The sequence below is a fragment of the Mirounga angustirostris genome, unplaced genomic scaffold, assembly GCF_029215605.1.
Source record: "Mirounga angustirostris isolate CCGP_5_RB_7025 unplaced genomic scaffold, mMirAng1.0.hap1 SCAF_15, whole genome shotgun sequence".
NCBI lineage: Eukaryota > Metazoa > Chordata > Mammalia > Carnivora > Phocidae > Mirounga > Mirounga angustirostris.
In genome coordinates this window covers 11456165-11480217 of record NW_026991723.1, presented here as the reverse complement: position 1 = coordinate 11480217, position 24053 = coordinate 11456165, and the positions used below count along the sequence as shown (strand labels likewise).

Sequence of the window (24053 nt, the reverse complement as noted above, 5' to 3'; positions counted from 1 at the left end):
AAAAGACAAACCAAGAAACAGACTCTTTACTATAGAGAATAAACGGATGGTTACCAGGTGGGGAGGTGGGTGGGGGGGATGGGGAAAACAGGTGATGGGGATGAAGGGTACACTTAGCATGATGAGCAGTGAGTTATGTATAGAATTACTGAATCGCTATATTGTACACTTGAAATCAACATAACACTGTATGTTAATTACACTGGAATTTAAAAATTAATTATTTTAAAAATCACCCTAATTAAAAAAAAAATCACCCTTGAGGACTACTTAGGAGATTATCTGTTCAATATATCTACTGCAGCTAGATCTTCCTCCTGCAGGGTCACAGGTGACGGCTTCTTCTGGGGACTCCCAGCGCGAGAAGTTGGCTTGTGCTGTGAGGGACCAACCGCAGATCATGCATCTTATCTTTAGAGGTGAGGCTTGCCCTTTAGGGGAGTGGCGCAGGAACCAGGACTTCCCAGGACAGGAGCAGTCACCTCTGTGTCAGCTCAGTGTGGAATGGTTCCAAATCACCTGCTCATTTGCCTAGTTCCCATTTCCCAAAGCCGGTAGAGCTGAATATTCATAATACATATGTGCTGCCCAGGCGTTACATCTGAACATTTCTTCCTTCTCTGAGATTTATAAGGGGACACATACTCAGGTACAGGTCCTCCGGGATTGTCAAGAGGATTAATTCTGGAACTCATATGCCATCAAGTCACTTGAAAATGTGGGCTACGCAGAAATAAGGAGTAAAATCACAAAGGCTCAAAGTGGCCTCCAACATCCTTCCTCACCCTTGCAAGCAAGTCCAAGTAAGCATGATGCCTTGGGTTCTGAAGTGGATTGCTTTCAGTGGGCTAAGAGTGCTGCCGACTTCTTATTTCTTCCATTCTCTTCTCCCCTTTCTAGCTCATGCAATCAAAGTAACTAATTCCACTAGAGCTCATTACATTACCTTCAATGTTCAACATTCATTACTTCCTTGGAATTTTTCTTTTTCTTTTCTTCTTTTTTAGAAAGGAAAAAAATTTTTTTTTATTTTTTTATTCTTATGTTAATCCCCATACATTACATCATTAGTTTTAGATGAGAAAAAAAAAATTTTTTTTTAAGATTTATTTATTTATTTGAGGGAGAGAGTGTGAGCGCACGTGGGGGTTGGGAGGGGAGGCAGAGGGAGAGAGTCTCAAGCAGACTCCTCGCTAAGCATGGAGCCCAACACTGGGCTCAATCTCATGACCCTGAGATCATGACCTGAGCCAAAACCAAGAGTCAGATGTTTAACTGACTGAGCCACCCAGGTGACCCTGGAGTTTTTCTTTAAATGGCTTATTCTTATGTAGTTGGGGGCCCAAGACGCTATCACTGAGGATAGAGTATTTATTATTATTTTTACTTGTGGTTACTCTGAACTTCATGGGCTGCTCACCTTGCCCTAAAACCCACCATCAATTACAAGCTTCCCTTGGATTTGCATCTCCCTGTGGTTCATTCAGTCATGGTGTAAAAAGGACAGTGTGAGATTTCCCTGGAGAGCAGACAGACACGTGCCCACACACACATACACACAGAACATCTCTGGGATGAGAAAGGGAACATTTACTTCTGTAGGTATCCACTCTGACAGCTGGTGGAAAAATCTGCCAAATCACTAAAAATGAAAAAAAAAATCTAGCTAGTTTTGGGCCACCATGAGATACAGAGAGTGGGTCAACAGTGAGGGTCAACTGTGAGGCAGGCTTACTTATGGGGGACAGTTAATAACTTATATTTGCATACATGGAGAACATGGAAAGTGGGTGAACTTTTTACACTCAAACGGGCATCACACAGAGTAAAAACTTCTTCATGGCATAATTAACATATATTAACTCATAATTATTTGCTGACATTACACCATCTTGAACCTCTCTATTTGCATGGATGGAGGGGAACATTCCCAAGTAGTGGGTCATAATATATCACCACTCTCCGTTTGTTTCTCTCCTAGTAGATTTTATCTTATGAGTTTTACTTTCCTTTGATTAACAGAAGACCAGTTTGCATTCTCTTAAATTATACTGAATAGCCAGGGTGGTGGTGGTGATGCTATGATCCAGGGAGGCCTGGGTCCAAGTCCTGTCTCTGCCATTTACAAGCTGTCTTTCCTGAGCCCTGGTACAGAGCCTCTAGAAAGGTAATATCACAGTGAACAGAAATGTGAGTGGCCGTGCGCTTAGCATTTGGGGAGCCCTGAATACGTTTGGATGATTGAGGCTGTATGATGACGGCAAACAACCCAGACATGAATATAGAATGAGTTGACCAGGTAGTTAAAAAAAAAAAATCAAAGAAATGACAAAATGGGAAATAGTTGCAACTCATATCACAAAGGGCTGATCTCCCAATATAAAGAGCTCCCATAAACAAGCAAAGTCAAAGACCAAAAAGTTAATTAGGAAAAAAAAAAAAAAGCCAAAGATATGATCAGGCACTTCACAGAAATGGAGGTATAAATAAGTGAAATGTATGAAAAGATGTTCAAGCTCATTTATAATATAACAAATGCAAATTAAGTGTCATCGAGACTATACTACCTAGGAGATAGGCAAAAATCCAAAATTTTGATAAAGCTCAAAGGAAATTGGCACCCTGAAACATTATTAGTGGAAAGTAAGTTGCTATTTTTTTATGGAGGACATTTTCACAACCTCTTTCAAAATTACAAATGTATAGAACTCTATGACCCAGCAAATGCATGCCTATAATTTATCCCACACACGAACTAGCGTATGTATAAAACAACATATGTGTACATGGTTATTCATTCTAGCACGGTTTGTAAGGACAGAGGATTGGAAGCAAACTAGCTTCATCTGTTTCTGAAGAGGCAGGTCAGATTAATTATGGTTCAGCCACACACCGGAATACTATACAGCTATTAAAAAATGAGGAGATTTATTACACAGTGACATGGAAGATCTCTAGGATAAATTAAGTAAAGAATCAAGAGGCCGAATACTGTGTGTGGCATCCACCATTTATATACAAAAAGGAAAAAAAATCTGGCGGTGCATGTATTTAACTAAAAAATCCTTAAAAAGTTAACAGACCACTAGCAACAGTGATCGCTGGAGTTGGACACCGGGTAAAAAGACACAAGGATGGAAAGGACTTTTCTCAGTGTTCCTTTGAAAAGCAGTGTGAGGATAAACCCTTCTATGTATTACCATTCACAACATATTTTTGAAAGGTTTAGGGTTAAAAGCTATAACCTCCCACACACATACCCCCCCCCCACAGAGCTCTGCAAGCTCAGTTTCCTGGCAGAAAGGTTTGCTTCTGTGTGTTAAGGTGCTCTAGTGAATAGCAAATGCGAGCTGGACATGAATGAAGTTCTACTAAAGGAAATGTGGATCAATGGGTACCGGAGTCTGTCCATAGTTACAGGGCAGCTCAGCCAGGAGACACCAACCCTGGTTTTCAGAGGTCATGCTCTGGCAGACCTGTTGGGTGTGGGTATGGGTGCTGGCCTACAGACATCCAGCACAGAGACCCTTGGCGCATGCACGAAATGCTTAGCTAATGTGGTTAAACATGGGTGCAATGAACAGGGGTCCACTGGTCAGTGAAGAGTCCCAGCAGAGCCTCCTGCAGGCTGTCCTCGCCTGTGCCTGGGTGGTATCCATCTGGAGACTGCGCCCAGCACCTACACTTACTCAGCAAAAATGACCTCTTTACAATGTAAGATTTATATTACGCTCCTTCAGTGCATTTAGGTAGTGTTTGTGGGGTGGGGGGAGGGGAGAAAGTTTTCCTGTCTTGGCATAAAATCGAGGTCTTGGAAATTCCAGCTGTGAGGTTTTGACCCATGGTTCTACATGTTCAGATCCCATAAGCTAGTCAAATTTCAATAATAAAAATTTGGAGGTCAGTGTGGGATTTTCAACCTTATTTCGTTAAGTAAGAACCTAAACAATTATGCAAATTAAAGTACTGTACTTACCAAATTATAAAAAGAAAGGGTATGTTAACTCCATAAAAGGCAGGAAAAACTCTGAATAAACAACAGTACTTTATCTTGTTCTTTTTTCCCTTGTTTCACCAAAAAGCAGTTCGATCACAGACCAGTCTCTAACCTTCTGATATTCACCTCTTCTGAGAGGAGAGTTCCGCTGTTAAAGCCAAAGCCACTGCTCATCTTAAATTTTTTTTTCAAGATTTTATTTATTTATTTATCTGACAGAGAGATAGAGAGAGAGAGCACAAGCAGGGAGAGCGGCAGGCAGAGGGAGAGGGAGAACAGGCTTCCCTTGGAGCAGAGAGCCCGATGTGGGGCTTGATCCCAGGACCCCAGGATCATGACCCGAGCCGAAGGCAGACGCTTAACTGACTGAGCCACCAGGCCCCCCTTTAATTTAAAATTGTGTGTTTCTTAATGACAATGGATGTTTAGAATTACATACTGTTGAAGCGTGCAGGAAGCATTTAGCCACCACCCGGCATGTGCCCTTTAGCAGATAAAAAATCAAAGTCCAGGGAGAAGGTAATAGCCAAAGCTGGTCAGGAACCAACAAGATCAGGAGATTAGATCCACACCAGACCAGTGGAAAAGTCCTAAGTGGACAGGTGTGCCTTAACTTAAACTTGACGTTCCTAGGCCAGTCTTCCTTTTCAGGATTCAGCCATAGGCTTCGGGGTACCCCCTGCCCACATACACCAGCTCTTGTCCAGCAGGACCTCCCCCTGCAAGGTCAGGTGGGCAGAATTCTACTTAGAAAAGCTTGATTACCCACAGGAGCATTCTCATTTGTGTGTACCGTGAACACCTTAGCTTTGTGGTTTCACAGCCTGATAACCCAGTGCCATTTTTGGTGGCACTGGGAGGAGAGGTTTGGTGCTAAGTAGGAAGGTGAGACTATTTTAACATCTCCAAGGCACATAAGGGGTCCAGTTTTGAAGCGAAGAACCAGAGCTTTGATGTTTTCAAGGCAGCCTTTTGTATTTGGTGAATTCACTGATGGCAAACTGGAACTGTCAGTAATGGGTTTGGGGTCTGTGGGCAAAAGGACCGAGTCAGCAGCTCCTGGGTGAAAGACACATTCACGTGATTATTGAGGGTGAGAAGTCCCGCAATCTGCCCTCTGTAAGCTGGAGACCCAGAAAAGTTTGCAGTTAGTTCCAGCTCATGCTTAAAGGTCTGAGAACCAGGGCAGCCAATGGTGTAAGTCCCGGTCTGAGCTGGCAGGCCCAGAGGCTAGGAGTGCTAATGTCTGAGGGCAGGAGTAGATCCCTGTCCAGTTCAAGCTGGGAGCCAGTTTGCCCTCCCTCTACCTTTGGGTTCCACACAGGCCCTCAACAGATGGGATGATGCCTCCAACAAATTGGTGAGGTGATCTTGGGTCCAGGTCTTAATTCAAATGCAAACTTCCTTTGGAGAAATCAGCACAGACACCCTCAAAAATACTGTTTTATCAGCCATGAGGCATCCCTTAGCCCAGCCAAGCTGAAACATGAAATTCATCATCTCTGCAAGCATGACCACAAACAGCAGGCTAAGTAACGGGTGCTCTGTCTTCATGTGCAGATGGTGCTAGAGAGACAAGCAGGATTTGAGCAGCAATATGGTTGGACAAGGGACTCCAGAGTCCAGTAACAAAAAAATGGTGGCACCTACTCTTCAAACTGGACCTTTGTAAGTCAGGGTCTGCAGAAGCAGACTTCGGTGTTACTCATTTCCTCTGCCAATTCAGGCAAGTGGAGTCCCTTATGACTCTGGATTTAACCAGTGAAATAGCAATCAGTCCGCTCTCTTGCCAAATTAGATAGTGCTTTTCAATGGGAGAACAAAGGAAAGCAAAGCCAAAGACACAGTCCCTGCTGGCCGTCACCCTCCTGCCGAGCACTTCCGGCAGAGAGACACGTGTGCTGCCTTGTGCAATGCAAGACCACACTATCTTTTGAGGCCAGCCAGCCGACAGCCCAGTCCTTAAAAATCAGTAGCTGAGTGCAGTAAGTCAAGCAGAGAAAGTCAATTATCATATGGTTTCACTTATTTGTGGAACGTAAGAACAGCATGGAGGACATTAGAAGGAAGGGAAAAATGAAGGGGGGGAAATCGGAGGGAGAGAAGAACCATGAGAGACTATGGACTCTGAGAAACAAACTGAGGGTTTTAGAGGGGAGGGGGATAGGGGGTGGGGGGATGGGTTAGCCTGGTGATGGGTATTAAAGAGGGCACGTACTGCATGGAGCACTGGGTGTTATACGCAAACAATGAATCATGGAACACTACATCAAAAACTAATGAGGGAATGTATGGTGACTAACATAACATAATAAAATAAAATTAAATTAAAAAAAATCAGTAGCTGAAAGCAGCTGGAAGTTCAAAGCCAAATAATGCACTGTGGGCTGTCACCAGAAACACGTGGTATCACTGGCTATTTAAATGCTAAACCTCCCAAGCAGTGGGTCCCATCGAGGGAAATTGTGTTTGGAAGGCTATTTCAAATAAGTTAAAATGTTATGTAATACTCAGTACATGCAAGAAACCTCTTATTTTGAACTAAAGGAAGAGGTATGTACCTTTTATTAAGAGGAAATCAGTTTCTCCCCATCCCCACTACATAAATGTTAAACAAATATTTAAAGAGTTTTGGCTTGAAGGGACATCACACTATTTGGCTTGTCCGGCAAAGGCTACATCTCCTCTTTAGAGCAGGGAGGACTTTTTTTTTTTTTTTTAAAGATTTTATTTATTTGACAGAGAGAGATAGCGAGAGCAGGAACACAAGCAGGGGGAGTGGGAGAGGGAGAAGCAGGCCTCCCGCCGAGCAGGGAGCCCAATGCGGGGCTCGATCCCAGGACCCTGGGATCATGACCTGAGCCGAAGGCAGACGCCCAACGACTGAGCCACCCAGGCGCCCAGAGCAGGGAGGACTTTTCTGGCAGCTTCGTGTGTTGTCCACATCTCCATAAGACATGGTACAGAATGCCTGTACTGAGCGGGGTTGGCAATCCTTTCAGTCTCTGCTGCAACTACTCAGAGTTCTACTGTTGTGGTGAGAAAGCGGCCACAGACGGTATGTAAATGAGTGGATATGGCTGTGTTCTAATAAAACTTTATTAACAAAAAGGGGCAGGCAGGCAGATTGGTCCCGTGGGCTATAGTACACTGACCCATGGTGTATATAGATAGGTTTTGGACGAGTTTATGTCAGCAGTCCTTGAAATGCAGCTATATGTGGCTAATCTATCAAAACCATAAATAACATTCAGCACGGAAATCTGGCAACGCTCATATGAACCGTTGACCAATATGTTTGCTTGCCATTTAGAAAACTGTCTCACCCTTACAGTAGTTTTGTTTAATTCTCTGCCCAATGAGGGTATCCTTTGGCCACTCATATAAATCCCCAAAAGTGCAGACATCAAACCTGCGGACAATCTGTGTTCTGTGATGATTCTTACAGCCAACTGAACTCTATTTCATATGTGAAGAGATAAGATGCAGAAGACTTTTATAAATTCTTTAGGTAGATGATTATTCTTGAATGTGGAAAGATATATAAATTTTTACTGCCAGCTTTCGAGCCATATTCTCCCCTGCAGGGAAGGCAGTGATGGTGTCTTCTGAAGGGGAGCAGAGGAAAATATTAACGCTGCTTGTCAAGGGGCTGGAGAGACAGCTTTACGTTGATAACTCTGAGGTAAAAGCTGGGTCCTTTTCTGATTCAAAAAAGTAGAAATCCTGTTACTGTGCTTTACTACCACAGTGTAAGGAAAAACCAAAACTCTGGAGCAAGCCGTCCCTGAATTCAAATCCTGCCTCGACCATTTACTGGTTGTATAGCTTTGGGTCAAGCCACTTACTGCCTCAGGGCCTTAGCTACTTCTAGGCAAATGGATTTTTTCAGGAAAGGTGAAAGGTAAAAACAATAATTTAATACTATATGTTACATAAATATTCTATCAAAACTATCGGTGGTTCATAGTTGGTACTCATAAATTTTGCCTCCTTTTGCCACCTCAGGTTTGTGTTTACAAGGCAAAACATAAAACATCCTCTTTTTTCCTCATCTCATTTACACATGAAAACATATAGACAACTTTGAGTTTCTGAGTGCAGCAGGGAATCTGGGGTCAAAAGATGAAGATACGGTCACCGTCGTCTTACTCATCTACTTTGATTTTGGAAGACTGGAAAAATCTTTGGATTCCAAAGATTCCAAATCTTTGGAATTTGGAAGAACCAGATTGTTGAAAGGGATTTTATACCATCCTTCAAATCTCAAGTCCAGAGGCTTTTCCACCTCCAAAATGAAATCATCTGGAGAATAAATACATAATATCTAAAAATGACGCCGAGCCACTTTTAAATAAATAAGTAACACAATGCATTTCGTTGCTAAGGGAAACAGATCCTGCAGCTTCACAATGGTAGTGAATTAGAACATGTCAAGGCGCCCTAAGCAATTAGTTTTCTCTATGACCCAGATAGACTCTTCGCATTTTAGAATCATTAGACCTTTCAGACCGCTCAGCTGCTCACAACCGGGGACAGTCCTGCCCACCTCCCCCCTACTCCTGTCTCCAGGCAGGTGGAGAAGTATGGGTGGGTAGGGCAGGAAATAAAGCTGCCAGTCCCGTGGGCTATAGTACACTGACCCATGGTGTATATAGATAGGTTTTTTTCCTGGCAGCTTTATTGAGGTGTCATGGACATACGATAAAAGTATAGTCTGTTAATTTTCACACGTGTCTATATCCATAAAACTGTCGCCATGGAAAGATATTGAATTTGCTCATCACTTTGTGGGAGCATTCTGATTGCGAGAGTAACAAGGGGTTATTACTGGCATGGCCTGGGGGTGACTAATATCCTGAAATGTGCAGTCTTGCACAAAGAACAGTCTTATCCATAATAGCCAGTAGCAACTCCGCTGAGAAATGCTGGCCCAATCCCTTTGCTAAACTAATGAAGACACAGTCCAGATAAGGAAACTGAGGCAAGACTCAAGACAGTGTCTTCTGTGCTCATGTAAATACATCCAGAGTACATATGTTAAACAAACAATATAGTATTTGCTAGAAGAAATTCTTGACTGAATCAAATGCTTCATGTCATATTGACATTGAAAAGCAATACATACTTTAAAATGATATATTTCAATCAGAGAGGGAGACAAACCCCAAGAGACTCTTAACTCTAGGGAACAAACTGAGGGTCGCTGGAGGGGAGGTGGGTGTGGGGATGGGGTAACTGGGTGATGGGCATTAAGGAGGGCACGTGATGGAATGAGCACTGGTCTTATATGCAACTGATGAATCACTGACCTCTACCTCTGGAACTAGTAATACACTACATGTTAATTAATTGAATTTAAATAAGATATAAAAAATGATGTATTTAAAATGTGACAGTGGGTTCTTCTAAAGAGGGTCAGCTAGCTAGGTCTTCCTCCCCCCAGCGGCTTGTCTGCCAGGCAGGGGCTGGTGCTGCTATCCTGGCATAGAGAGTGAAGGTCAAAGACACAAATTCTAGGGGTGCCTGGCTGGCTCAGTCGTTGAGCGTCTGCCTTCAGCTCGGGTCATGATCTCGGGATCCTGGGATCGAGCCCCATGTTGGGCTCCCTGCTCAGCGGGGAGTCTGCTTCTCTTCTCCCTCTACCCCTACCCCCGCCCCACCCCCACTTGTGCTCTCTCGCAAATAAATAAAATCTTAAAAAAAAAAAAAGACACAAATTCTAGGCATGGACAATGTTGGCTTTCCTACTCCTGAAGAAAAAGGTGAAAAAAAGACCTCATGTTGGCTTAATTAGAAAGATGCAGTATACTTTTAATAAATCATCCCTGAACAAAAGGATTCATGGCACCGAGAAAGTGCCTATGTGCCTACGAAGACCTACTTACATGCTCCTTGCTGTAAGGTATCTCATAGTGTCGTGTTTAATTTAGTTGCCAAATGGATATAATTTTGAAATGTTAGGTATTAATTTAAAAATCATTTGGAGTCTTATTAGTTGCAAAAATCATGTCATAACTTCAAGAACAAAATTTGGTATCTACTAGAAAGATTATCTCTGTAACATGGGAAGTAATGTGCTAGAGCTCAGTGGTTCTCAATTATGTGCTTAGAATCACCCGGAGGGATTGTTCAACAGATTTTTCAGTCTCACCCCCAAAGTTCCTGATTCAGTTGATCTGGGGTGGAGCCCAAGAATATACATTTTTAACAAGTTCCAGGTGATGCTGATGCTGCAGGTCTGTGGACTACGCATTTGGGCCATGATTTCCCTGGGGCCCATCCATAGTTGGCTCTGTTGATCAGACACTCTGGGTAGAAGAGACCAGTGGGGATGGAGCACCTTGCTCTTCTTTATCCACCCATCTGCAGCTGTAACTGCTCTCAGCTCCCTGAACTCACCACCAGCTATCCTCCCACAAAAGACCTTCATTACTCTTGTTCTTCGTAGCCAAATTAAAAAAAAAAATCTGGTTGAAATGTGTGGGTGGAGGTTCTAGAAGACCATGAGAGCCAGAACATCTCGCAAGCACGTTTACAGCAATTATGAACCAAACAGATCATTCCAAAAGATTCAGATAAACTCATGACATCCTGACTTTCTAGAGAAAAAATGTAGTTAATACATACTTTCTGGGAATGATAAACAGAGTGTTAAAAACAAACACACAGGGGCACCTGGGTGGCTCAGTCAGTGAAGCACCTGACTTTGGCTCAGGTCATGATCCCAGGGTCCTGGGATCGAGTCCCGTGTCGGGCTCCCTGTTCAGTGGGGAGCCTGCTTCTCCCTCTTCCTCTGCCCCTCCCTCTGTTCATGCTCTCTCTCTCACTCTCTCGCTCAAATAAATAAATAAAATCTTAAAAAAAAACAAAACCACACAGGACAATCTCCAACTATAGAAAGATGAACAGTGTCATGAGTAAACAGGATTACATCTTAGGCCTCGGGTTGTCCATCTTCTGTATGGAAACTAGTTCTGGGGGCTGCTAAGGACCCTAGGGAAGCAAACTTCAAAAGTTCTGATAGTTCTGTGTTTTTCAACAAAGAGCATTTAAACCAAAACTAGGCTGCCTGGGTTCATCACCTACCGGTTTGATTTCCAGACAGTTGACACCTGGACATGGAGATATACGCAAGTATCATTTCCCTGAAGACTTTAAAAAAAAAAATGCAATGCAGATCCCGACGGTCCAAGGCTCACCCCAGCCATTTTCACCCAAGCCCAGTAATAACTGATAACAAAAGGGGCTTATTTGGGAGAGAAACACTTGTTTTAGAATAGCAACGTGCCTTACAAGTCAGTCCTCATTGCCCCAAAGACAAAATAATTGCCCTAAGCCCCCAAATCAAGTATCTGTATTTACATTTGCTAGATCAATTTTCTTTGAAAAATCCTGTCAGCAGCAGTGACATTTCCAATTTAATCATGATTACGTGTCTTCCTATATTTAGTGCTAGGCTTTAAAATTTTTAATTTATTTATTTTGGTAAAGAATACGTAATGTAGGGCTACCATTTAAGCCATGTGTAAGTATACGGTTCTGTGGGATTGAAGGCATTCACCCTGTTGCTCAACCACCACCACCATGTGCCTCAGATTTATTTATTGAATTGATCTTCCCCCAAAATACAATAAAGCTGGAGGTAACATGTATGGTTAACTGGGGTGTTTTTGCAAATATGGTGTCAAAATAGCAGGATTCTCATAAGTTCTCTGGAGGAAAGCTAAGTCAAAGTCATCACAAAGGAAGAGCTAGCTACATGACTGAGCTCTGATAGGAGGCTCAACTATGGGCCCCCAACCTGTCTTTGAAATTGGGGGAAGAGGCAATGACCTGGCACCAGCTGCTACTTCCAAAATGCCCTCTTTGTCTGAACCCATGCAGACATTACTCCATGACTACTGCACTCTTTCCTGCTGAATCTCAGAGTCTGTCTTCACGCGATCTTCCAGGCATTATCGTAACTAATTACAAGTGGCCCACAGGACAGAACCTATTTCCCTTCTCCATATAGAAAAACGCAAGCCACCTGAGGCAGCAGAAAGTAACCATCATCGGCACTGCTTCTGGGCCACCTAAAGGCCCAGCGTGGACACGTAAGCACGCGCTGGCAGGCAAGTCTTCAACGTGAAGATGCCACCAGGCACGTTCTTTAGCACGGACATCCTCACAAACGGAAATGTTCTTACCTCGGCAGGAACACGCTTTCCACTACATAAAAGTCTTGCATGAGGACATCTCTATCTGGCTTGGAAGTGAGATTCCCCACTGTGTATCCTATTCCCAGTTGAATAGCACCTTTGATAGCAGATGATGCAGTCTGCAAAGAAAACAAGGGTCAAGGTTAACCTCCATGGTCAAGGTCTCGTTCAAGCAGCAAAAATAGGAGACTGAGGTCAGATGTTCTTTCTTGTCCCTAAGCAACGTGAAGCTGGGTTTGGAAAGACGACAGGATGCTCCTTTCGATGGTGAGTCTAATTCCGAATATTAAGGACCCTTCTTGATATGAAATTATTTTTATGGTAATGTTTCCTACAAATATTTCTTTTTTTTTTTTTTAGATTTTATTTATTTATTCATGAGAGACAGGGAGAGAGAGAGAGAGAGAGAGGCAGAGGCAGAGGGAGAAGCAGGCTCCCTGCTGAGCAGGGAGCCCGATGCGGGACTCGATCCCAGGACCCTGGGATCATGACCTGAGCCGAAAGCAGACGCTTAACCATCTGAGCCACCCAGGCGCCCCCTACAAATATTTCTAAGGTCAAATTACATTCCCAAATCTCCACCTTCCTTTTAGTAAGAACTTAGAAATTTGGTAGGACACTTTCAATACATAACATTTTAATTTCTACCAAAAGAAATGCCACAGTCACGTTTTTTAAAAATCTGAAGCTCTAGAACACACCTATGGGTCACGAAGAGTAGGGTATCTTCGCAAGAAATGAGAGAGCAAAAAGTAATCTGAGTCTGTGAATAAAATTTAATTTGGGAATGGCTTACTGGTGTTGCCATGGATCCATCAGCAAAATTGCCTACACTGATCTGTGTAGCACATAGCACCAGCATACCAATATTTCCAATTTACCACTTTCCCAGTATCATTCCATAATTAAATACACATAATATTAAATTAGGAAATAATGTGCATACATACGTGTGTACATACATATACATACATGTGTGTAGTGTGTGTGTGTGCATAGTTTTAACCAACATAATAGGAGAAATAGCAGAATAACTCCATTTAGGAAAATTAGAAGGCATTCTTCATAATGGTTGTGAAAGTATGGTCATTTCAGGCAAAGTCAACAAATGATTATTGGGGACCTAGCCCCATGCTAGAGGTGGTTTGTTTGGGGTTCAATCTTGGGTGAGCGAGGATGACCGCACCGTGGGAGAGGTCCCTGGTCTTGGGGGTGGGGTGGAAAGGTTGTACAACATTAGCTTGGTTCTGCATGTCCTTTGTGATCATGGAACAGCATCCAAACAGGTTTAAAAGGTCTGAGAGTCTTACGCATAGAGACAGTTTTGAAGCCTTTAGAATGGATTATCTCCATATTTAAGGAAATCTGAGGATCAAGGACCAAACTCATGATCAATCAGTACTGACCAGCCACTTCCCCTACACAAATGGACACAACCCCTCTCCCTAGGGAGTCATCATCTGGTGGCTTGCTCACCCCACTGCAAATATTCCATCACCCCTCATCTGGGGACAACTCCCCACCGTCTTCCCTCCAGGAGGCAGAAGAACGGCTTGTTTTTCTTTATCCCCATGCTCTTTACCTAAGATCCCGCGGCAGCAGGATGGCAAAAGACTTAGCACTCAAGCCCCCAGTGCCACTAGTGGTTCAAAAACAAAAAGTTTGCTATTTTAATTCTCCCTCTCAGAGCTCTGCAATGCTACCAGTTGCCATTAGTGACCTTTTGTACCAAGAGCTCGGACTTCTGAAGGCTGAAATGGATTTTGTTCCTTTTAACCTCGCATAAAAATTCCAAAGGCATTCCTCCTCCTATCCATCACTCAGAGCAGTATGGCATAAGATGTGACATCAGCACTTTCCAGAGGACCCAGCACCCCGAAGCATTCTGTTCTAGACCTATCAACAGAGTCACGTGCTCTCAAAGTGCTTGTCCCTCCCCATCCGCACACCTGACCGCTTTCTGGAACTATCTGTATTTCTGCTTATTTCAGTCATCTACTACTCCTTGGGCTGGAACACCTCTCCTACAGATGGAGCACCCAATTTTCTGTTGACTACCCTCCTCCCCGACCCCAGGCAACAGAAGGTGGTCAAAGTAGTAGGAGTCTATATCTGGTATTTTCAAACTTGAGAAAGCATGAGAATCTCTGGGATACTTGTTAAAACAGACTGAAGGCAAAACCATGGAGACAGTAAAAAAAGCCCTGGCTGCCAGGGGCTGGGGGAGGGCTTGCCAGGGGCTGGGGGAAAAAAGGGGGTGCACAGAGCGTTTTCAGGCAGGGAAATACTCTGTATGACACTGTAATGATGGATACACGTCATTATACATTTGTCTAAACCCACAGAACACCCAAAATCAAGAGTAAACCATAATGGGAGGCACCTGGGTGGCTCAGTCATTAAGCATCTGCCTTCGGCTCAGGTCATGATCCCAGGGTCCTGGGATCGAGCCCCGCATCAGGCTCCTTGCTCGGCGGGAAGCCTGCTTCTCCCTCTGCCCACTCCCCCTGCTTGTGTTCCCTCTCTGGCTGTCTTTCTCTCTGTCAAATAAATAAAAATCTTAAAAAAAAAAAGAGTGAAACATATTGGAAACCATGGACTTTGGGGGACTATGATGTGTCAATGCAAGTTCATCAACTGTAGCAAATGCACCACTCTGGTGGGGGATGGTGACAAGGGGGAGGCCATGCATGTGTGGGGGGCAGGGAGCACATGGAAAATCTCTGTACCTTCTCAATGTTTCTGTTAACCTACAGCTACTCTAAAACAATGGTCTTAAAAAAAAGTCAATGGGCATTGCAAACCAAAGCCAAAACCAAGAACAGATGGATGGGTTACATTTCCAGGCTTTCTGATTCTGGGAGTCTGGGGTGAGGCTCAAGAATTTGCTCTTGTTCTAAGGAGCACCATAAAAATCTTCCTCCCATGGCATAAGATTAAATTTTGAGTTCCCAAAGGAGTAAGATTTTGGAAAGGGCCCCGCTGACATCTGTTTATGTTAAACCCCCAAACAGACTTGTGATCCTACTGCCTTCCTTTCAGGCTCCATAAAATTCAAGAGCTCTGATGGGAGAAACTGTGGAAAGTGTAATACAAGTTAATATTTTTTGGATCAACTCTTTGTGCCAGACACTTGATATATAACCATCACAATCACAAACTAGAGTAATCATAGCACATACTTATACAGCATTCACTGAATGGCAGGCACTGTTGTAAGTGCTTTTGGTTATTCGAACTCTGTTATCTTCACAAGGACCCTATAAAGTGGGACCCTATAAATTGCTACCTCCATTTTACTGACTCAGGAAGGTTTGGTGACTTACACTGGGTCACACAGCTAGGGAAGACCTGGGATTGGGGACTCATACCTGGGGAGTCTGGCTCCAGATTCCAAGTTATAAGCAACTACACCATGGCCTCTAACCTCAAAATCTCTCAACTCATAATCCTTTCAAGGACCCTTTCAAGCAACAATCACATTTCCAGGTGGGGATTTAAAGCACAACAAGGTTAAGTGACTCGCCCCAGTCGCGTTGCTAGCGCGTGGCAGATTCTCGCTGCAAAGCCCACCCTGTTTGCACATCTGTTTTTTTCTAAAACGAGCCTAGAATCCAAGTCAGAAGGTCCCGTTAAAGTCTGGCTGTTTGACCTCAGCAAAGGAAGTAGCTCCGTGGGGGCCATTCCTTTTGATAAAATAGGGATAAAATGTTTTATTTGCTTCTAGTCCGACCCAGCCATGAGTAAGCCTAGGAAAAGCTGTAAACCACTTGGAAAACCAGTATAAAGACTGGTTAATGTCACTTGTTAAGGTCACTACTAGTAACGTGGGGCGGTACAAACATCAGGAGGTATTTTGCTGTTGAGGGAGGGACCACACCTTGAGGTCTCCTCCTCCCCATCTCCATGTAAAATTAAAGGCTGTAGCACTGATGCATTTGCATAGAATTAAAAAGCATCTTGCCTACTTCGTGGAAATGTCTGATCATATTCTGATCATATTCAAGCATGTGGTTTCTTCAGTCACCAGCAGTAAAGGTTCCATCTCCGGAAGTCCTCCCAGGGGATGTGAGGCATGGTGATGGGCGGTGTTGGCGTATTTTCTAACACAGCCACTCTTGAACAAGACGTGTTTTTTTTTTTTTAATTTTATTTATTTATTCATGAGAGACAGAGACAGAGACAGAGAGAGGCAGAGGGAGAAGCAGGCTCCCAAGGAGCAGGGAGCCCGATGCGGGACTCGATCCCAGGACCCTGAGATCATGACCTAAGCCGAAGGCAGACGCTTAACCATCTGAGCCACCCAGGCGCCCAAACAAGATGTGTTTTAAAACTCTAAAACTGAAATGTTACTCGGAGTGTCTCTGCTTAGCAATGAGTAAACCATGATGCTGAGGAAGAACCTTCTGTGGTTGCTCTTCTAGAAGTTCTTTCCCTGCCAAATGTGAGCCACAAGCCCTTCTTCCTTCCTTGAGGATACCCACCAACAGACCAGGGAGCCAGCAACAGGTGGATGGCTTCATACACACCCAGCCTCTCCAGGTTTCCCAGCAAGACTTTGCATCGCTTCTAACAGCGCTGGGACATGACCATTTTTCCCTTCCAACTCCAACAGGGACCTCGGACTCCTTCCAAACATATAGTTCTAGATTTCAGAACACAGTGAAACAGGCTATTTTTAATTCAGGACTTTGCACGGCCTAAGTGGCAGCAGCATGTTGCCTGGATACTAGAAAAACCTCTCAAGCATTTCATACTCAGAGAAAGAACCAGAGAACATCACAAAAGCAAACCATCGACACTTAGTCTCATAGCTCCTCTTTCCTAACGCAAACTTGTGCAGGGATGAGGGTAATACTAAAAGGAGAAATGAAGGTCAGCTTGCGTTTGTGCCATAGGTTCTATTTTTCATTTTTTTTTAAGATTTTATTTATTAATTTGACAGAGAGAGACACAGCGAGAGGGAACACAAGCAGGGGGAGTGGGAGAGGGAGAAGCAGGCTTCCCGCTGAGCAGGGAGCCCGATGCGGGGCTCGATCCCAGGACCCTGGGATCATGACCTGAGCCGAGGGCAGCCGTTTAACCGACTGAGCCATCCAGGCGCCCCAGGTTCTATTTTTCAAAGCACTATCTTTTAATGATTGTATTTTGATCCTTCCAATTGTTATGTATAAGGAGGGTTTATAAAGCCCATTTTATACAGGGGCACTTGGCAGCTCAGTCGGTTAAGCATCCGACTCTTGGTTTTGTCTCATTTCATGGTCTCAGGGTCCTGAGATCGAGTCCCGTGTTGGGCTCCGCACTAGGGAGGGAATCCTGCTTGTCCCTCTCCCTCTGCTCCTTCCCCCAAACTTGCTCTCTTGAATAAATAAAGTCATTAAAAAAATAAAGCTAATTTTACAGATAAAGAAACTGTGGTTCTGGGAGAATAACTGGCTCTAAACCTCTTGGCTGGTACGTGGTGGAGCCAGGAATGATACTATGGTCTCCAAGGCCGCTGGTTCAGTGCTCCATCATACACAGCTGTGTGTGCCTGAATTCTTCTGCTGGAGACGGATCTGACCAAAGCTGAAAGTACCGACACCATGAACTACTCATCCTGCCAGTAACAATACAACTAAACATCTACGGAACCTACCATCAGGGGAGTAGTGATCCTGACAACAGTAAGATTTTTTTTTTTTATTCTTATGTTAATCCCCATACATTACATCATTAGTTTTAGATGAAGTGTTCCATGATTCATTGTTTGTGCATAACACCCAGTGCTCCATGCAGAATGTGCCCTCCTCAATACCCACCACCAGGCTAACCCATCCTCCCACCCCCCTCCCCTCTAGAACCCTCAGTTTGTTTTTCAGAGTCCATCGTCTCTCATGGTTCGTCTCCCCCTCCGATTTCCCCCGCTTCATTCTTCCCCTCCTGCTACCTTCTTCTTCTTCTTCTTTTTTCTTAACATATATTGCATTATTTGTTTCAGAGGTACAGATCTGAGATTCAACAGTCTTGCACAATTCACAGCGCTTACCAGAGCACATACCCTGCCCAGTGTCGACAACAGTAAGATTTAAATGAGGTGACATTGGTTACAAGAAACGGCTTTCTTCAGTACATTGTCTATGAAACCGGATCACTTAATAGGCCATCTGATATCACTGGCTTGAAAAAGAAGTACGAAAACATTTCTTGTCCACAGCATTTTCCCTTCCAAGGTGTTCTGATGAACTAATTATGGGATTATAGCCAACACAGATGATGCCACAGTGATTTTTATCAGAAGAACAGATCTCCTCGTGTCACCACCTTGCTTGAAACCCTCGGGGTCATGGTGTCCTCACTGCAGGATTAAGCCCAAACCCTTTAGCTTGACCCGGAAGCCCGTCTGACGGCATTATTCCTGATATAAAAAGAGATCCCCACCCCCAACACAAAGACACACACAGACACACACTCCACACACAAACACACACACACATCCACACTCTATCCTTTGAGCAAGCTCACCTTACAGGTCCATGAACCCCTAACAACCACATATGACATTTTCTGTTTGTGCGCCTTTTTCCCAAGGAGGGGGTCCAACGTGCTCTCTTTTTTCAGATGGTCTGTTTTTCCAAAACCCACACGCAGATTTAGAGAGTCTAATTCTAAATTAGAGATGTTCCCTGCCAAGGTGCCTTAGACTGGGCCACAAACACCTAGCTCAGTAACACCTGTTCATAGTGAGAGAAGGCAATTCTCATCCAACAGGGAGAACCCCCAACTTAAGTCCTGGGTACCCTTCGCCCGGCCCAGTCTCTGGACCTATACTCAACAACAGAGACATAGGCTTCTTCTGATAGAATTACAGGAAAAGAAAGAGGGACAGAATGCATGAAATGGGTCCTGGGACTAGAGAAATGGGAAACTCTGTGGGTGGGCAACCTAAAGCCTTCTGAGAGGGATTGGGGCTACCTCTCACCTTCAGATCATTCACACCATTTGTCCGGTCCCGCTTTATGTCAGTTTCCTGTTGCTGCAGTAGCAAAGAGAATCCAGGAGAATCTCCCCAGCCAAAGATGGGTAACTGGATCACATCTGCAAAGTCCTTTTTCCATGTAAGTAACCTGCACACAAGGTCTAGGGATTGGGGCGAAGCCAACTGAGAGGGCCCCATTATTCCGCAGATCATTCTCTTTTACTTCAGGACTGATTCTAGCATTTTCTCTGGGGTTGCCTCAGGCAAAGAGAAGAGCTCTCCTCAGAACTCCATTCAGGCAGATGCTGTTCATTCATTTAACAAAGACCTGAGAACTTTCTGTCCCTGAGCAATGGTACATGGGCAGAGACCCGAAAGGTGAGAAAGACCAGTCAGCAGGCACCCTCCTTCAATACACAAGTGGCCTGGCCAGAGTCTTGGCCCTCAAGGGACTGAGAATCCCATGAGGAGGTCAGGGGCATGGGTTTCCAGGCGGAGACGAGCAGCGGTTCAGGGACTCGAAAGCAGACCATCGGCGTAAACTGCAGTGGCCGTAAGGGAAGGTGCCAGAACTAGAGGCTGGAAAGACAGAGTGGCTCCAGATCTGGGCCCTCCAGGCCATGCTAAGGGTTTCTCTGTTTTGATAAGGAACCAGCATCCTAATTTGAAAAGGATCGTTCTGGCTGCCCAGCGGAGGGAAAGAAGTTAGGGGACTGTTACCGTGGTTCACAGAGATGAGGAGAGGGACAGAGGAGATGAGTGTGAGAGGTATTTTGGAAGGTGCTAGGACTTGCTATGAGCTAGAAATGAGGGCGAGCAAAGTACCCAAAAGTCCTGGCGTTGCTCTGGATGAGCTGAGAGGACAGAGGGTGCTCGGCTGAGGTGAGGAGACTGAAGAGGAACATATTTCTGGGGGAAGCTCAAGGGTCCTGTTTGAGATGCCAATAAGGCTCCACTCAGAGATGTTAAGATACAAGTCCGGAGCTTATAATAGAGGTTTGGGCTGAAAGTTTGAATCTGAGTGTTTTTGGCATATAAAAGGTATGGAAAACCAAGGAGCCAGATGAGTAATGCAGGGAGACAGGGGAGTGTTCTAGAAGGGCCCTGAGCCTGGTGAAACATTTAGAGACTAGACAGGAAGGAGAACCTTTGGTGGTGATGTAGGACTGACAACAGAAGTGGGAAGAAAATCAGGAAAATATGGCTTTAGAGAAACCGAGAAAAGAGAATTTGAAGAAAGGAGTGACGAAAATCTCAACCAAGTGGCTCTTTCATTTGGTAATAGGAATGTTACAACTTGCTGGGACATCAAAAGCTGTGGGTTAAATTCTTTTTTTTTTTTTTAAAGATTTTACTTATTTATTTGACAGAGAAAGAGAGAGAGAGAGTTCACAAGCAGGGGGAGAGGCAGAGGGAGAGCGAGAGGGAGAAGCAGGCTCCTGGCTGAGCAGGGAGCCTGATGCAGGACTCGATCCCAGGATCCTGGGATCATGACCTGAGCCGAAGGCAGAAACTTAATGGCTGAGCCACCCAGGCGCCCCTGGGTTAAATTTTCTGTTCTTTTCTCTCTCATATCATTGATTCATAAGTAAGTCCAAATCTGGATCTTGAATGCTTGACAAAATGAATCGATAAACTCCAGTCAAATTATGTCATCATTTAAACCATATTTTTAAAATGTGCCTTTAACTTCGAAAAATAAAATGTTAGTTTAAAAAGGCAGGATGCAAAATACACAGAATGAAATTTGACAATGAAAACTTCACAAATGTATTTATATGCAGAGTAAAGCAGGACAGGAAGGAAATATATCAAACTGTATGATTATTTCTGGGTGCTAGAATAGTAGGTGATTTGTACTTTCAAGCTTTATAGTTCTTGAATTTTCTAAGTTTTCTGTTATGTGTAGGAAATGTCCTTCAATCAAGGTACTGTTACTATGTTTATAAATACATTTTAAGGGGTGAATTTAAATATATACATGTATATATACACACAAATACATAGATGTTTGCGATTTGCTCATTCTTTAAATTTCATTTTCTTTCAGGTCGAGGTCTCAGTGCTAGAAACCCATGTAATTGCTACACCCTCATGAAACATAATCATAATCAACTTTATTTTTGTCTCCCATTGCCTCTCTAAACTTATTCTGGGGTTAGATCTTCCCCTGCCCTAGGATGAAATTTAGGGCAGGTCTATGACCCTTCCGGTGACTCCCAGAATCAAACGTCCTCTGCTCCCTGGTCCCCCTTCTACCACTAGTCTCTCCATGCAGTCTCTGTTTATACAGCAGCTAGACTCAATGACCTCCCCCCCCCCCCCAAGTAGATGTGGTTTCATAAATGACTTTTGCAGTATTCTGTTCCTTTCCTGGTTGGAAACTACTTTTCTGATATAATTTCTACAGCCTTCTACATTTTGGAAAATAAGAACGCTGGAGATACGACGTCCTTCCCTGTGCCTACACAGACCTTCCAGGTGGTGAAGCTGCCTCATAACAAGGTCATTTTGACATACTGGGCACTAAATAACCTTGTCAGATGCCCAAGACAGATTCGCTTTATATTTGATTTTCTCTTATTACTAAGCAGCCTTTTAACAGAATCCCTGTGTATCCATGTGTCGGAAGGAAGGTTTGATTCTCTAAATGTGATGGAAAAGGCAGAGCAAAAATAAGGTGTTTCATGTGTCATGGTTTCTTTTAAATGATCTCTAACCTTATTTATATGGTTGGCAGTGAAGCATTCTCTCATTGGAATGGAAAAGCATATTAAGCAAATACTTCTCATTAACAGAAAAATACTGTACTCTTATGGTGTTCAGCAGTGGTAAATTATACACACTTAATTGCCCTTAAAGGAGATATGCCACCAACTGCAGATGAAATTTTTGATTTAGGATAAAACAGCATCATGAATGCTGCCATATTAATCCTTTCAAAATATTACAGTGTACTCTGAGATATTCATCATCAATGTGGCACAATAGAATACCCTTAACACATATATACACACGAGGGGAGAAAGTTTCATTTGTTTGTATAGTCAAATAAAAATATTATTGGGGCGCCTGGGTGGCTCAATCGGGTAAGCAGCCAACTCTTGATTTCAGCTCAGATCATGATCTCAGGGTTGTGAGATCGAGCCCTGTGTCAGGCTCCGTGCTCAGCGGGGAGACTGCTTGAGATTCTCTTTCTCTTTCCCCTCCCCCTGCTTTTGTGCTCTCTCTAAAATAAATAAATGAATTAAAAAATACTATTTATTTGATACAAATACAAGTTTAGATGCAGAAGACAAAAATAAAAAGGGGTTCATTTTTCACTGCCTAGAATCAACAAAAACCAAGTTCCACCTAGTCTTAGAGTATTATGTTTCCCGCGAGGGAGTTGTTGATTTTAAAGGTAAAATACTACATCGGTGACTAGCACTGCTTTGGTGGGAACATCACAGTGCTAATGACTGATGACGCTAATTGTCCGCAGTACCTATCTGCCCTTCTAACAGAGCAGTTGTTCTCAATGAGGGTTGATTCTGTCCCGCATGGGACATCTGCCAGTGTCTGGAGACAATTTTGGCTGTCATAATTGGGGAGTGCCACTGACACCTTTTGGACAGAGGCCAGGGATGCTGCGAACATCCTACAGTGCACAGCAAAGCCCCCTCGACAAAGAATTATCCAGCCCCAAACATCAATAGTGCCCAATGTTAAGAAACCCTATTATACAGCACCAGAAATTTTAACTGGGTATTTCACCTGCTTCTCTTGCAGCTAAGTGTAGTCATGGGACTAATTTCAGGCCCATGTGCTATACAAGGAAATGATGGGTCCAGCTCCCAGGTCACACTGTTAACAGGAAGGAGAGTGACCTCTGGGGATGCTGGACATGAAGGAGCCCTCCTGGACCCTATCTAGAAGCTGCACGTTGAGGACGACAGCAAAACAAGACAGAAACCTGGACCCCTGATGATTTCGCAGAGCAAGTAAATCACCTCTGTACTGTTACGCGTGCGAGAACCAAACTTCAACGCAGTGGAAGCTACAGTCATTGTAGTTCTTGCTTTTATACATCATTGAACCTGTGTTCCAAGTGCCTGTGGCCCAAAACCTCGCCCAGATCATCGGGATGTGGGTGTGCAGGTGGTGGGCAGAGCCTCTGCCTGGGTCCTGCGGCAGGAGATTACAGAACTACAAGGTGAATGGTAACTCCGTAGGTGGCTCCTTCTACCTGTGGTCAAAGGTGGTCCACGCCAGGGATCGCCTGCAGGAGGAGCTCAGAATCCAGGCCCAGGAAGACAGAGAGAGAGAGGGAGCAGAGAGAGGACAGCAGATGCCCCAAAACATGACCGCTCAGCTCCTCCCACCACACCCTGCCCACCACCTCTAATGTATAGCTTGGTAATAAATCTCTCTTCTGCATTTCTCTTAAAAAAAAAAAAAAAGGCAGTAAAACATGAACATCTCAGTCTTCTTCAGGGTTAACTATTTTCATTTTTTTCTTGGTATGTGTCCTTCTAGAATTTTTTCTCTACCCATCAAAAATACATATCCATATATATATACCTATATATATGTGTATGTATATATATATCCATTAAAGAATAAAAATGGATCTTACTATTCATGCTCTACTGGCAGTTTGTTTTTTTCACACAATAGCCTTCCATGTCTGTCTATACAAATTCTCATTGCTTTTGGTGGTTACATAGAGTTTTGTGGTTTGTATGTAACACAACGGTTTTATCTATTCTCCTATTGATAGCCATTAGGGTTCCTGTTCTCTCTCCTTTTTTTAAAAGATTTTATTTATTTGACAGAGAGAGAGACAGTGAGAGAGGAACACAAGCAGGGGGAGGGGGAGAGAGAGAGAAGCAGGTCTCCTGTGGAGCAGGGA

General features: G+C 43.8%; 1 protein-coding gene across 9 annotated transcripts in view; it reads right to left on the bottom strand.

Annotated features, from left to right (window-relative positions):
* PIP5K1B (phosphatidylinositol-4-phosphate 5-kinase type 1 beta) overlaps positions 1–24053 on the bottom strand; it is a 307231-nt gene that overhangs the window by 126793 nt on the left and 156385 nt on the right. For all 9 annotated transcript variants that reach the window (XM_064579700.1, XM_064579702.1, XM_045882212.3 and 6 more), the window contains exon 4: positions 12190–12320. In XM_064579700.1, the coding sequence (XP_064435770.1) occupies positions 12190–12320 (131 nt within the window). The remainder of the gene's footprint in view (positions 1–12189; positions 12321–24053) is intronic.